Consider the following 13,715-nt stretch of genomic DNA (forward strand, 5'->3'; position numbering starts at 1 on the left):
TATCTGTAACCAAGTAAGTGGTTGGAATCAATCATGACCTCACCTTTTATGGAAGGGTTTAAACTAATGTCGCAGGGTTATGGGAACCGATGCAGGAAGTTGGAAGGTAGTAAAACAGGGACAGAAGCAAAAGGAAGTAAGGGGGAAAGTGCAAGGCACAGAAGACATAGTCAAAAATCAAAAAGAGCGACAGTACAAGATACAGTGACTGAGGGGAGCTCAGTGAATAGGCCCAGTAATACTAAAAGGAATAAAACTGGAGATGTTAAGATTCAAAACAGAGGTAAAAAACCCAACGTAAGTGTACTTTACCTGAATGCTCGTAGTATTCGGAATAAAATTAATGAGTTGATGGCGCAAATCATCATCAATGACTATGATTTAGTGGCCATTACTGAAACGTGGTTAAAGGATGGTCACGACTGGGAGTTAAATATCCGAGGGTATCAAACTATTCGGAAGGACAGAGTGGATGGTAAGGGAGGTGGTGTAGCTCTGTTATTTAAGGATGACATCCGGGCAATAGTAAGGGATGACATCGGTGCAATGGAGGATAAGGTTGAATCCATTTGGGTGGAAATCAGGAATAGTAAGGCAAAAAAGTCACTGATAGGAGTAGTCTATTGGCCACAAAATAGTAACATTATGGTGGGGCAGGCAATAAACAAAGAAATAACTGATGCATGTAGAAATGGTACAGCAGTTATCATGGGGGATTTTAATCTACATGTCGATTGGTTTAACCAGGTCGGTCAACCTTTTTAAGGAAAGGTTGATTAGAGTGCAGGACAGACATGTTCCTGTGAAAATGAGAGATAGAAATGGCAAGATTAGGGAACAATGGATGACGGGTGGAATTGTGAGACTAGCTAAGATGAAAAAGGAAGCATACATAAGATCGGGACGACTCAAAACTGATAAAGCTTTGGAGGAATATCGGGAAAGTAGGACAAATCTCAAACGAGCAATAAAGAGGGCTAAAAGGGGTCATGAAATATCTTTGGCTAACAGGGTTAAGGAAAATCCCAAAGCTTTTTATTCGTATATAAGGAGCAAGAGGGTAACTAGAGAAAGGATTGGCCCACTCAAAGACAAAAGAGGGAATTTATGCGTGCAGTCAGAGGAAATGAGTGAGCTTCTTAATGAGTACTTTGCATCGGTATTCACCAAGGAGAGGGACATGATGGATGTTGAGGCTAGGGATGGATGTTTAAATACTCGAGGTCATGTCGGCATAAGGAAGGGGGAGGTTTTGGGTATTCTAAAAGGCATTAAGGTGGACAAGTCCCCAGGTCCGGATGGGATCTATCCCAGGTTACTGAGGGAAGCGAGGGACGAAATAGCTGGGGCCTTAACAGATATCTTTGCAGCATCCTTGAGCACGGGTGAGGTCCCGGAGGACTGGAGAATTGCTAATGTTGTCCCTTTGTTTAAGAAGGGTAGCAGGGATAATCCAGGGAATTATATACCTGTGAGCTTGACGTCAGTGGTAGGCAAACCGTTGGAGAAGATACTGAGGGATAGGATCTATTCACATTTGGAAGGAAATAGACTTATCAGTGATAGGCAGCATGGTTTTGTGCAGGGAAGGTCATGTCTTACAAACCTAATAGAATTATTTGAAGAAGTGACAAAGTTAGTTGATGAGGTAAGGGCTGTAGATGTCATATACATGGACTTCAGTAAAGCATTTGATAAAGTTTCCCATGGCAGGTTGATGGAAAAAGTGAAGTCCTATGGGGTTCAGGGTGTACTAGCTAGATGGATAAAGAACTGGCTGGGCAACAGGAGACAGAGAGTAGTGGTGGAAAGGTGATTAGTGGTGTTCCACAGGGATCCGTGCTCGGACCACTGTTGTTTGTGATGTACATAAATGACCTGGATGAAGGTATAAGTGGTCTGATGAGCAAGTTTGCAGATGATACTAAGATTGGTGGAGTTGCAGATAGCGAGGGGGACTGTCAGAGAATACAGCAAAATATAGATAGATTGGAGAGTTGGGCAGAGAAATGGCAGATGGAGTTCAATCCAGGTAAATGCGAGGAGATGCATTTTGGAAGATCTAACTCAAGAGCGGACTATATGGTAAATTGAAGAGTCCTGGGAAAAATTGATGTACAGAGAGATCTGGGAGTTCAGGTCCATTGTACCCTGAAGGTGGCAACGCAGGTCGATAGAGTGGTCAAGAAGGCACACAGCATGCTTGCCTTCATCGGACGGGGTATTGAGTACAAGAGTCGGCAGGTCATGTTACAGTTGTATCGGACTTTGGTTAGGCCACATTTGGAATATTGCGTGCAGTTCTGGTCGCCACATTACCAGAAGGATGTGGATGCTTTAGAGAGGGTGCAGAGGAGGTTCACCAGGATGTTGCCTGGTATGGAGGGTGCTAGCATAGAAGAAAGGTTGAGTAGATTAGGATTGTTTTCATTGGAAAGACGGAGGTTGAGGGGAGACCTGATTGAGGTCTACAAAATTATGAGAGGTATGGACAGGGTGGATAGCAACAAGCTTTTTCCAAGAGTGGGGGTGTCAATTACAAGGGGTCACGATTTCAAGGTGAGAGGGGAAAAGTTTAAGGGAGATGTGCGTGGAAAGTTTTTTACGCAGAGGGTGGTGGGTGCCTGGAATGCTTTGCCAGCGGAGGTGGTAGAGGCGGGTACGATAGCATCATTTAAGATGCATCTGGACAGATATATGAACGTGTGGGGAACAGAGAGAAGTAGACCTTGGAAAATAGGCAACAGGTTTAGATAAAGGATCTGGATCGGTGCAGGCTGGGAGGGCCGAAGGGCCTGTTCCTGTGCTGTAATTTTCTTTGTTCTTTGTTCCTTAATTACAGCTTCATGTAATCAGCAGACATGTAGTTCAATAACATTACTGCCACAAATATGAAATCTAATATATATCAATTTCTACATTCATCACAAGGAACTTGAAATAAGGCCAAGAATTTTGATGTCCTTGAACAAAGGGGATGGGAGTGAATTTAGGTTGGTAAGGCAGCAGTGATAAATAAGTAGGACCCAGGTTCAATGTGGGAGATAGAATACTGAATGTATTGGGGTTTATTGATGGCGCAACTTTGGGACACTGGCCAGAAGAATATCAAAGAAGTTTATTCTGGTGGTGACAGAACATAGATGAAGATTTTAGTAACAATGGGGTGAATTAGGGATGGAGACAAATGACATTTCACAGGTGGAAATGGGAGCAATTCTGGTGGGTGTGGAGCTTGCAACTCTGCTTAGGCCTCCCCAACTACATTTTGGTTGAACTTGAGCAAGGAATCAGAAAGGAGCATGCATGTGCAGAATTTCTGGTGGGTCTACATAAGGTGGCATCAGAAAGTTTTGAATCATTCATCAAATAGGCACTAGGCTGCATGGTGATAATATGTGTAAAATCAAGGGCGGGATTCTCCATCCCGGGATACTCTGAATATGTTCCCTGATGGGACGCAGAATCAGGTGTTGGGGGAAAATCGATGCTCTAACCCCCTCTGGCAGCATGAATTGCGTCCACAATGTGCTCCAGTAGGGGGATGTAAATAAATGCAAATGGATCTTAGAGGGTGTTAATGGAAGCTGGAGAGCAGACCAGACAGGGGCAGTGGGAAGGATTATAGCTGTAATATTCACACTGCAGCTCTACGTGTCCATCCCTCGAAGGAGAGCAGCTGTGTCTGCATCTGGTTCCCACAGATACATTATCTGCAAGCCATTCATAGCTTTCCAGTCGTGGTGAGATTGGCAGCTCATAAAAACCACCTGCAGCTTTGATCGATTCATATCCTTTCACACTTCAGTGCCTACGTGGTGAAACCCCAATGTTTGTAAACATTGACCACATCAAGGAAATGTAAGTGTATTCTAAGCACTAAGAGCATTCCAATCACTCAAGCACTTACCTTCATTTCCTGCACTGACTAACTCAGCTCAGCTGGTCAGTGCAGGAAGAGATCAGGTGCCACTTTTAAATGCCGTTCGATCTCTTGACCCCCTCGGCATCCCCATCGTGGCCACCGGACCCACCCCCAATGCCCCAACTTACCTGTTAGGGCGTCCTAAAACCCTCCTTAACGCACCTCATAAAGGGAGGGCACCCCTGGGCCTGATCTCTGGCAGGGGCAATCTGGCACCCAGGCACTGCCAGCCTGGAACCCTGACAGTGCCACTGCCAGCCTAGCAGTGCTACCTGGGTACCCTGGCAGTGCCAGGATGCCCCTGTAAGTTGACAGTGCCAAGATGCCCGGGTGACAGCAGGAGTGCCAGGGTACCACCCGACCATCTGGGGGGCTCAGATGGCATAGGAGACCTGCCCAGGTGCTATAATACCTGGTCCACGTTTGTGTGGACCAGTGCTAAATGGCGCCACAACAGTCTCACAGACAAGGACAGACGTTTGTTCCCGGCGCCGGGAGAATCGGGCGCTGACATATTTAAATGAGTCTAACTGCTCACTTAAATATGTAAATATTTAATATTGTTAGATCTCACAAGGCATCCCAAGCATCGTAACTCTCCTGAGAGGCATCTCGTGAAATTTAATGCCCTTGCCGTGTCGCCGCGTCAGGCACAACTATGTCATTATCCCCGTGTCTGCGTGGGAATCCTCCGGGTGCTCTGGTTTCCTCCCACAAGTCCCGAAAGACGTGCTGTCAGGTGAATTGGACATTTTGAACTCTCCCTCAGTGTACCCGAACAGGCGTCTGAGTGTGGCGACCAGGGAATTTTCACAGTAAAACATTGCAGTGTTAATGTAAGCCTACTTGTGACAATAATAAAATTTATTATATTAGATGTACAATCACTCAACTGAAAGAAGGTCGACAACTTCTCAGGCCATCTCAGGCCTGGCTAATAAAAGAGTCACTGGCATTGCCGCAACATCTTAAGAACTAAACATTAGAATTTTAGCAAGTGTTTCTTTTTAAATTTAGCGTACCTAATTCATTTTTTCCAATTAAGTGTCAAGTTAGAATGGCCAGTCCACCTACCCTGCACATAAGACCATAAGACATAGGAGTGGAAGTAAGGCCATTCGGCCCATCGAGTCCACTCCGCCATTCAATCATGGCTGATGGGCATTTCAACTCCACCTACCAGCATTCTCCCCGTAGCCCTTAATTCCTTGCGACATCAAGAATTTATCTATCTCTGCCTTGAAGCCATTTAGCGTCCCGGCCTCCACTGCACTCTGCGGCAATGAATTCCACAGGCCCACCACTCTCTGGCTTTGGGTTGTGTGGGTGAAATCCATGCAAACACGGGGAGAATGTACAAACTCCATACGGACAGTGACCCAGAGCCGGGCTTGAACCTGAGACCTTGATGCCGTGAGGCAGCAGTGCTATCCAATGCGCCACCGTGCTGCCCCTTTAGAAAGTGTTTTAATAAATTTGATAGTTATTTTAGAAAAAAGAATATCAAACTTATGGATCAAGGACAGGAAAATAGGATTCGAGTGCCTAGTCACAGTAATGGTGGACTCCTCGTTTTTCGAGTATGCCCAAGCTCCTTATCTGAGGAGGGATGTTCTTTCTCTAGAGGAGTGCAACAAAGGTTTACCAGACTGATTCCTAGATGGCGGGACAGACATACGAGGAGACATTCAGTCGGTTAGGATTGTATTTGCTGGAGTTCAGAATAATGAGGGGGGATCTCATAGGCACCTATAAAATTCTAACTGGTCTAGACAGGGTAGATGCAACAAGGATGTTCCCAATGGTGGGGGTGTCTGAGGATATAGAGTAAATCGTTTAGGATGGAGATGAGAAATTCCTTCACCCAGAATGGTGAGCCTGTAGAATTTGTCACCACAGAAAGTTGTTGGCCAAAATATTACATGTTTTCAAGAAACAATTAGATATAGCATTCGGGGCAAAGGGCACCAAAGGATATGGGGGGGAAGACGGGATTAGGCTATTGAGTCAGCTGATCATCCATGATCGTAATAAATGGCGAAACATGCTCGAAGGGCTGAATGGCCTCCTCCTGTTCCTATGTTTTATGTTTCTAGTAAACTGTAAATGATTTCAACCTTTCCATGGATCCTCTCATGACTGCAGTGTCTGATGAGAGATCAAATGGACATGCAAAGAACTGACAGTGTTTGTTGTCGTTGTTGGTGCCTGGGGGAACTTCTACAGCGGCATCACCTCTGGCCTTCCTCTGGGCACATTGAATGTTGCATATTAGGCATAGATGGTCCTTGAAGCTTGCAGCAGTTGCTTCTACATGAAGCTGCACTGTTTTCCCAAGTGTGATAGAGGTGGTGTGCAATGCAGAAGTATGTAAAGTTATTTTTTCGTGTGTCTTGTGTATTTGTCCTGACAACCTTGAGGGCTGGTTTAGCTCAGTGGGCTAGACAGCTGGTTTGTGATGCAGAACAAGGCCAGCTGCGCGGGTTCAATTCCTGTACCAGCTGAGAATTCTGAATTCTCCCTCTGTGTACCTGAGCAAGTGCTGGAATGTGGTGACTAGAGGCTTTTCACAGTAACTTCATTGCAGTGTTAATTTAAGTCTACTTGTGACAATAAAGATTATTTATTATTCACCAAGAAGACTTGCTTGGGCATTCTGTAGTAAATGTAAATAATCTTTATTGTCACAAGCAGGCTTACATTAACACAGCAATGAAGCGACTGTGAAAAACCACATTCCAGCACTTTTCAGGTACACAGAGGGAGAATTCAGAATTCTCAGCTGGTCCAGGAATTGAACCCACGCTGCTGGCCTTGTTCTGCATTACAAACCAGCTGCCTAGTCCACTGAACTGAACCAGTCCATTCAGGAGACATGCTCTGCCAATCTAAGTTGTATTTTCTCCAGTATGGTCTTCATGCTTTTGAAACCAGCACAATGCATGACCTCATTGATTGCGATTTTGTCCTGCCGTTGAATTCTCATGGTGGACCTCAAGTGCACTCGGTGGAAGCATTTCAGAGCTTTTATGTGCTACCTATAGGAGACCCAGGATTCAACACCATATAGCAGCTTGGTAAGGTTAGTGGCCTGATAGAGTTTAGTCTTTAAGTTAATGTCATGCTAGTTCCAGACATGATCATAGAGTCAGCTATAAGCAGAACTTGCTTTCTGGATACATGCAGTGATATCTTCATCAATATTAGTGGCAGAGAGGACTCTACCAAGATATTAGAATGTTTTTATCGCCTTGAAATGGTACCATCAATGATATGTCTGGTGCTTCATAGTGTGTCCCTGGTGCAAGTTGAAACATAACCTCAAGTTGGAATCACTGATTTAAAGGCGTAAGTGTTTGGCAACACTTGGGGATTTACTTGTCATAGCCTGGTTGTCTTTCTTGTTGTGAGCAACTGGAGCACAGTCATCTGCTTGCAAAAGCTCTCAGATTACTGTCTTTGCGACTTTGGTGAAGGCAGACATAATGATTATTGATTGTGGTAAATTGTGCATAAAATCATCTGGTACCTGTTGCAGGAACACATAGTATTAATCATTTGAGCCATATTACACATTATAATGTGCATCTGTCTAATATGTATCCTGTAAATTTGGATTTGGATTTGTTTATTGTTACGTGTACTGAGGTACAGTGAACAGTATTGTTCTGCATAGAGCTTAGACAGATCATTCCGTACATGAAAAGAAAATACATTGGGCAAATGTAAAATACACAATGTAAATACATAGACACAGGCATCGGGTGAAGTATACATGAGTGTAGTACTACTCAGTAGAGAAGATGTGTGAAGAGATCAGATCAATCCATAAGAGGGTGATTTAGGAGTATGGTAACAGCGGAGAAGAAGCTGTTTTTGAATCTGATTGTACGTGTTCTCAGAGCTTCGTATCTCCTGCCCGATGGAAGAAGTTGGAAGAATGAATAAGCCGGGTGGGAGGGGTCTTTGATTATGCTGCCCGCTTTCCCCAGGCAGCGGGAGGTGTAGACAGAGTCAATGGATGGGAGGCGGGTTTGTGCGATGGACTGGGCAGTGTTCACGACCCTCTGTAGTTTCTTCCAGTCTTGGGCCAAGCAATTGCCATACCAGGCTGTGATGCAGCCAGATAGGATGCTTTCTCTGGTGCATCTGTAAAAGTAGGTAAGAGTCACTGTGGACATGCGAATTTGAAATGAAATGAAAATCGCTTATTGTCACAAGTAGGCTTAAATGAAGTTACTGTGAAAAGCCCCTAGTCGCCACATTCCGGCGCCTGTTTGGGGAAGCTGGTACGGGAATTGAACGGGGCTGCTGGCCTGCCTAGATCTGCTTTAAAAGCCAGCTATTTAGCCCAGTGTGCTAAACCAGCTCCTAAGGAATTTCCTTAGTTTCCTGAGAAAATATAGTCACTTTTGTGCTTTCTTGGTCGTCGCGTTGACGTGGGTGGACCAGGACAGATTGTTGGTGATGTGCACACCTAGGAATTTGAAGCTGTCAACCATCTCTACCTTGGTCCTGTTGATGCAGACAGGGATTTGTTTAATACTTTGCTTCCTGAAGTCAATGACCAGCTCTTTAGTGTTGCTGACATTGAGGGAGAGATTGATGTTGTTACACCACTCCACTAGGTTCTCTATCTCCCTCCTATATTTTGACTCATCATTGTTTGAGATAAAAAGTGCGGAACAATGATAATGTACAACCAATATCATAATACTGTACTTTCTTTTTTCATGTAAAATATCTGCAATTATAAATGCAGAATTTGTATTCATATTAATGCGCAACATTTAATTTGTGCGGGCACAAGTCTGTGGGTTCACCGACGGCGCCTAACAGCCTTGCACTGCCCTGACATTTTTTCTCCAATGATGCTGCCCGATCTGCTGAGTATTCCCAGCAGATTTCCAGCAGTGTTTTCCTTTTTTTAAAAATAAATTCACTGTGATATTTTGTGATTATCGCATTCATTAGAGAGCCGTTAATGTGGTGAAGCAATTTACGATCAGCCAAGGTTAGATTTCAACCCAGTTTCACAGTGAATGGCATTTATCACCTTTATTCTATGTTCTTCAAAGCTATTGATTGAAGATGTCGATTTTTAATTTGAATTAATTACGTCGATACAAATGTTATAACTGATAAACCTTACACACAAATTACGTCCATTGACATGAAGTACTTAATAACTGTCCTTGTTGAACTCCCACTTTCACTTGAATTGGCACTTTAATATCCATCACCTGGTTGGGGAGAGCGGCCAGCCGGATGGCCGCGCAGCATCCTGGGAACTGTAGTCCATCCACCTCCCGCCGCCCGGCTCCAGGTCAGCCGCTGCGCGGAACTACAACTCCCATATTCCCCCGCGGGATGGGGGCGGGGCGACCTCGCTGTCAGCTGGTCGACAGCAACAAGAATCGTCAGCGGCGCCGACAGGAGACAGAGGGGAAAAAAAGGAAAATGGCGGAGGCTGTGCCCGACACCCGGCGGCTCCTGGCCAAGCCCCAGAACCTTAACGACGCTTATGGGCCGCCCAGTAACTTCCTAGAGATCGACGTGGGCACCCCGCAGACGATGGGGGTGGGCAGGCAGCGCTACACCACGTACGAGGTCCGGATCAAGGTGAGGAGGCGGCAGGGAAGCGCTTGACAGGCCGGAGGGAGGGTGGGTGCGGCTGGGGTCCGCATACCGGATGGAGATGTCAGGGCTTTTCTTCCTCCCTTTCCCCCCCCCCCCCCCCCCCCCCTTCTTCCCTCCTTCCTTCTTCCCTCCTTCCTTCTTCCTCTCCCCCTCCTTCCTTTCCCCCTCCTTCCTTTCCTTCCTTTCCCCCTCCTTCCTTTCCTTCCCTCTTCCTCTTCCCCCCCCCCTCCCCCCTTGCTTCCTTCCTCCCTCCCCCTTCCCTAGGGGCCCACTCACTACATCTGTAGCTCGAGTTCAGCTACATCTGTGTAAGTGTTAGAATGTGTGCAAGTGTCGGAATGCGTGTGCTGAGTGATTCGACTTGTTGCCCAATGCTGTCGGTGTGAACTTTTTTCCCCCAAAAAGAGGAAGTAACGATCTGCTGAAATGCTAAGCACCGGGATGGGGTGCACGCTTTTTAAAAAGTCTATATAGGCCAACTTGTTTGTTCGTGCACTTAATAATAATTAATAGACCTGACGAAACAAAATCATCGTTGGGTTCATTATCGCTCTGAATTACCTTGGCATCTGGTCAGAAATGGGTTTGGAACTGGGCCACAGCAGGATGATTCATAAAATGTCATGTATAAATTCTCCTCATAGTATTGGAAGTTAGTTAAGTTCTTGCCTTGTGACTTCTTGATGCCCAAGAGTCGAAACTAACTTGGGATTTCATGAGTCCATGCACTGCACAAGTTGGCTGAACTAGTTTTAAATCAGTCTTCAATTTCTTTAAAAATTTTTGAAAAAGACCATTACCTGCAAAGACTCATTCAAACTATTGTGTAGCATCATTGACTTTAGCTATGTGTGTTTTTGGAACCCACATCTTTCACCTAAGGAGCTGTGTTCTAAAAGCTAGTGATTTTAAACAAACCAGTTGGACTTTAACCTGGTGTTGTCAGACTATTTTTTTTGAAAGAGGACATTGGGCTATTTGCTTGTTATGGGATGTTGTTGTTTCCAAATTGTTTGCCTTTGATATCAGCAATTGTGGATCTGTACAGTTGGTTACATGTATTATTAAGCCAAAAACTATGCTGGCTTTTGCTGACAATGAGAGCAGTTGAATGAGTTTAATTTTTCAAAGGAAGTACTGTAGATGAAATCTGATGCTGAAACAGCTAGAAACTTGTCTGTGTAGAACAGACCAATCTTGAGGTTTTGGATGTCCTCCTTTCTCTTACTTAATGGTAACTTGTCCTCTAGAGTTTGGCAAGTATAACTCAGCATTTCCATACTTTGTGGATGGGTTTCTCAATTCTTAAACTTGCTCCAAACTTTGAGCAGTGTTCAGTTACTATTGTAAATGAGTCAATTCAGTCAGTCTAATTGTGGTGTGCTTAAACAGTTGTCACACTTGTGCAGGAAAATGCTAAAACTTGTAGCTGGGTGGCTTGTTGGCACTCTTGTTTCATGGTGCCAGGGTTCAATTCTTGGCTTGGGTCACTGTCTGTGTGGAGTCTGTATGTTTTCCCTGTGGCTGTGTGATTCCTCCAGGTGATCTTGTTTCCCCTCAAATCCTGAATGATGTGCTGTTAGGTAATTTGGACATTCTGAATTATCCCACAGTGTACCTGAACAAGTGCTGGAGTGTGGTGACTAGGGGATTTTTCACAATAACTTCATTGCAGTGTTGTGACACTAAATTATTATTGTTATAGATAGCAATTGACAAACTAAGTGTGAGGTAGTTCCTTTTAGTAGAAAGAGGTTATTTACTGAACTTGGGCTACTCTGGACATAACTACATGCAGTTGGGAGCAGGTGCAAAAGTTCAGAACTGGGGGTATAAGACCAGGAAATATTCAAGTAGGGATGCCTTCTCTGGAAAACATGTGGAGATAGTGGTGTTGGACTAGGGTGGGCACAGTAAGAAGTCTTACAACAGGTTAAAGTCCAACATGTTTGTTTCAAACACTAGCTTTCGGAGCACTGCTCCTTCCTTCACCTGAAGAAGGAGCAGTGCTCCCAAATCTAGTGTTTGAAACAAACATGTCGGACTTTAACCTGGTGTTGTAAGACTTGGTGTTCTCTGGAAAATATTGAGGTACCTGCTTGTATGGTCATGGTGAGTCCTGTCAAGCTGCTCATTTATTTTTAGTAATTTTAAACCCCCCCCCCCCCTGTTGCTGCTGCTGCTGCTGACCTAGTTCCTTATCGTTGAGCCAGAAAGTCGAGGAAAGGCTGCCACCCCCTAAAGAACCCCTGTACCGACCCCCTCAGGGTGAATTTGACCCTCTCCAGCTTAATGAATCCCGCCATGTCATTGATCTAGGTCTCTACGCTTGGGGGTCTCGCATCTTTCCATTGCAACCAGATCCTCCGCCGGGCTACTAGGGACGCAAAGGCCAAAACACCAGCCTCTTTCGCCTCCTGCACTCCCGGATCCACCCCAATCCCAAATATCGAGTCCCCAGCCTGGTTTGACCCTGGATCCTACCACCCTCGACACCGTCCTTGCCACCCCCTGCCAGAATTCCCCCAGTGCCGGGCATGCCCAAAACATATGGGCATGGTTCGCAGGGCTCCCCGAACACCTAATGCACTGGTCCACACCCCCAAAAAACCTGTTCATCCTCGTCCTGGACATATGAGCCCTGTGCAGTACCTTGAACTGGATGAGGCTAAGCCTCGCACATGAAGAGGAGGACTTCATCCTCTCCAGGGTGTCCGCCCATTTCCCCTCCTCAATCTGCTCCCCCAGCTCCACTTCCCACTTGGCCTTCAGCTCCTCTACCGACGCCTCCTCCACCTCCTGCATCACCTGGTAGATGTCAGACACCTTCCCATCCCTGACCCACACCCCCAAAATCACCCTGTCTCTTACCCCCTGCGGGGGCAGCAAAGGGAACCCCTCCACCTGCCGCCTAGCAAACGCCTTAACCTGAAGGTACCTGAACATATTCCCGGGGGGAGCTCAAACTTCTCAATCTCACCCAGGCTCGCAAACCTCCTGTCAATGAACAGGTCTCCCAACTTCCTTATGCCCGCCCTGTGCCACCCCAGGAACCCGCCATCAATGTTCCCTGGGACAAAGCGGTGGTTCCCCCGCAGTGGGGCCTCCACCAAGCCCCCCACTTCCCCCCCCCCCCCCCTGTGTCGCCTCCACTGCCCCCAAATCTTGAGGGTAGCTGCCACCACCGGGCTCATAGTGTACCTCAGAGGGAGCGGCAATGGTGCTGTTACCAGTGCCTTCAGGCTCGTGCCTCCACAGGACGCCATCTCCATCCGTTTCCATGCTGCCCCCTCCCCATCCATTACCCACTTACATACCATTGTGATGTTAGCTGCCCAATAGTACCCAGAGGTTGGGCAGCGCCAGCCCCCCTCTATCCCTGCCCCGCTCCAAAAAGACCCTCCTCACCCTTGGAGTCCCTTGCGCCGAAACAAATCCCGTGATGTTGCTGTTCACCATCCTAAAAAAGGCCCTCTGAATACAAATGGGGAGGCACTGAAACAAAAACCTCGGGACCACCGTCATTTTCACGGACTGTACTCTACCTGCCAACGACAGCGGCAACATGTCCCACCTCTTAAACTCCTCCTCCATCTGCTCCACCAACCTAGTAAAATTAAGCTTAAGCAAAGTCCCCCAACTCCTAGCCATCTGAACCCCCAGGTACCTAAAACTCCCCCCTGCCCTTTTTAGCGGGAGCCTACCAATCCCCTCCTGATCCCCCGGGTGTACAACAAACAGCTCCTCTTGCCCAGGTTCAACTTGTAGCCTGAGAAACTCCCAAACTCAGCAAGAATCTCCATCACCTCTGGCATTCCCTCCACCAGGTCTGCTACATACAGCAGCAAGTCATCTGTATAAAGTGACACTCGGTGCTCCTCCCCGACTCCCTGAGCACCATGGCTAGAGGCTCAATTGCCAACGCAAAAAGCAAGGAGGACAGGGGGCACCCCTGCCTCGTCCCACGGTAGAGCCTGAAGTACTTGGACCTCCTCCCCTTTGTCACTACACGCCATTGGGGCCTCGTACAGCAACCTCACCCATTTAATAAACCCCTCCCCAAACCAGATCCTCTAACACCTCCCACAAGTACCCCCACTCAACCCTGTCAAAGGCCCTTTCCGCATCCAATGCCACCACAATCTCCGCC

The 13,715-nt window shown here is 46.5% G+C and overlaps 1 protein-coding gene across 1 annotated transcript in view; it reads left to right on the forward strand.

Moving 5' to 3' along the window:
* The first annotated feature begins 9,315 nt into the window (after positions 1-9,315).
* Positions 9,316-13,715, forward strand: part of snx3 (sorting nexin 3) — a 49,792-nt gene continuing 45,392 nt past the window's right edge. The window contains exon 1 of the mRNA XM_038799217.1: positions 9,316-9,547. Within this exon, the coding sequence (XP_038655145.1) occupies positions 9,386-9,547 (162 nt within the window). The 5' untranslated portion in view covers positions 9,316-9,385. The remainder of the gene's footprint in view (positions 9,548-13,715) is intronic.

This window comes from Scyliorhinus canicula, chromosome 6, assembly GCF_902713615.1.
Source record: "Scyliorhinus canicula chromosome 6, sScyCan1.1, whole genome shotgun sequence".
NCBI classification, from domain to species: Eukaryota; Metazoa; Chordata; class Chondrichthyes; order Carcharhiniformes; family Scyliorhinidae; genus Scyliorhinus; species Scyliorhinus canicula.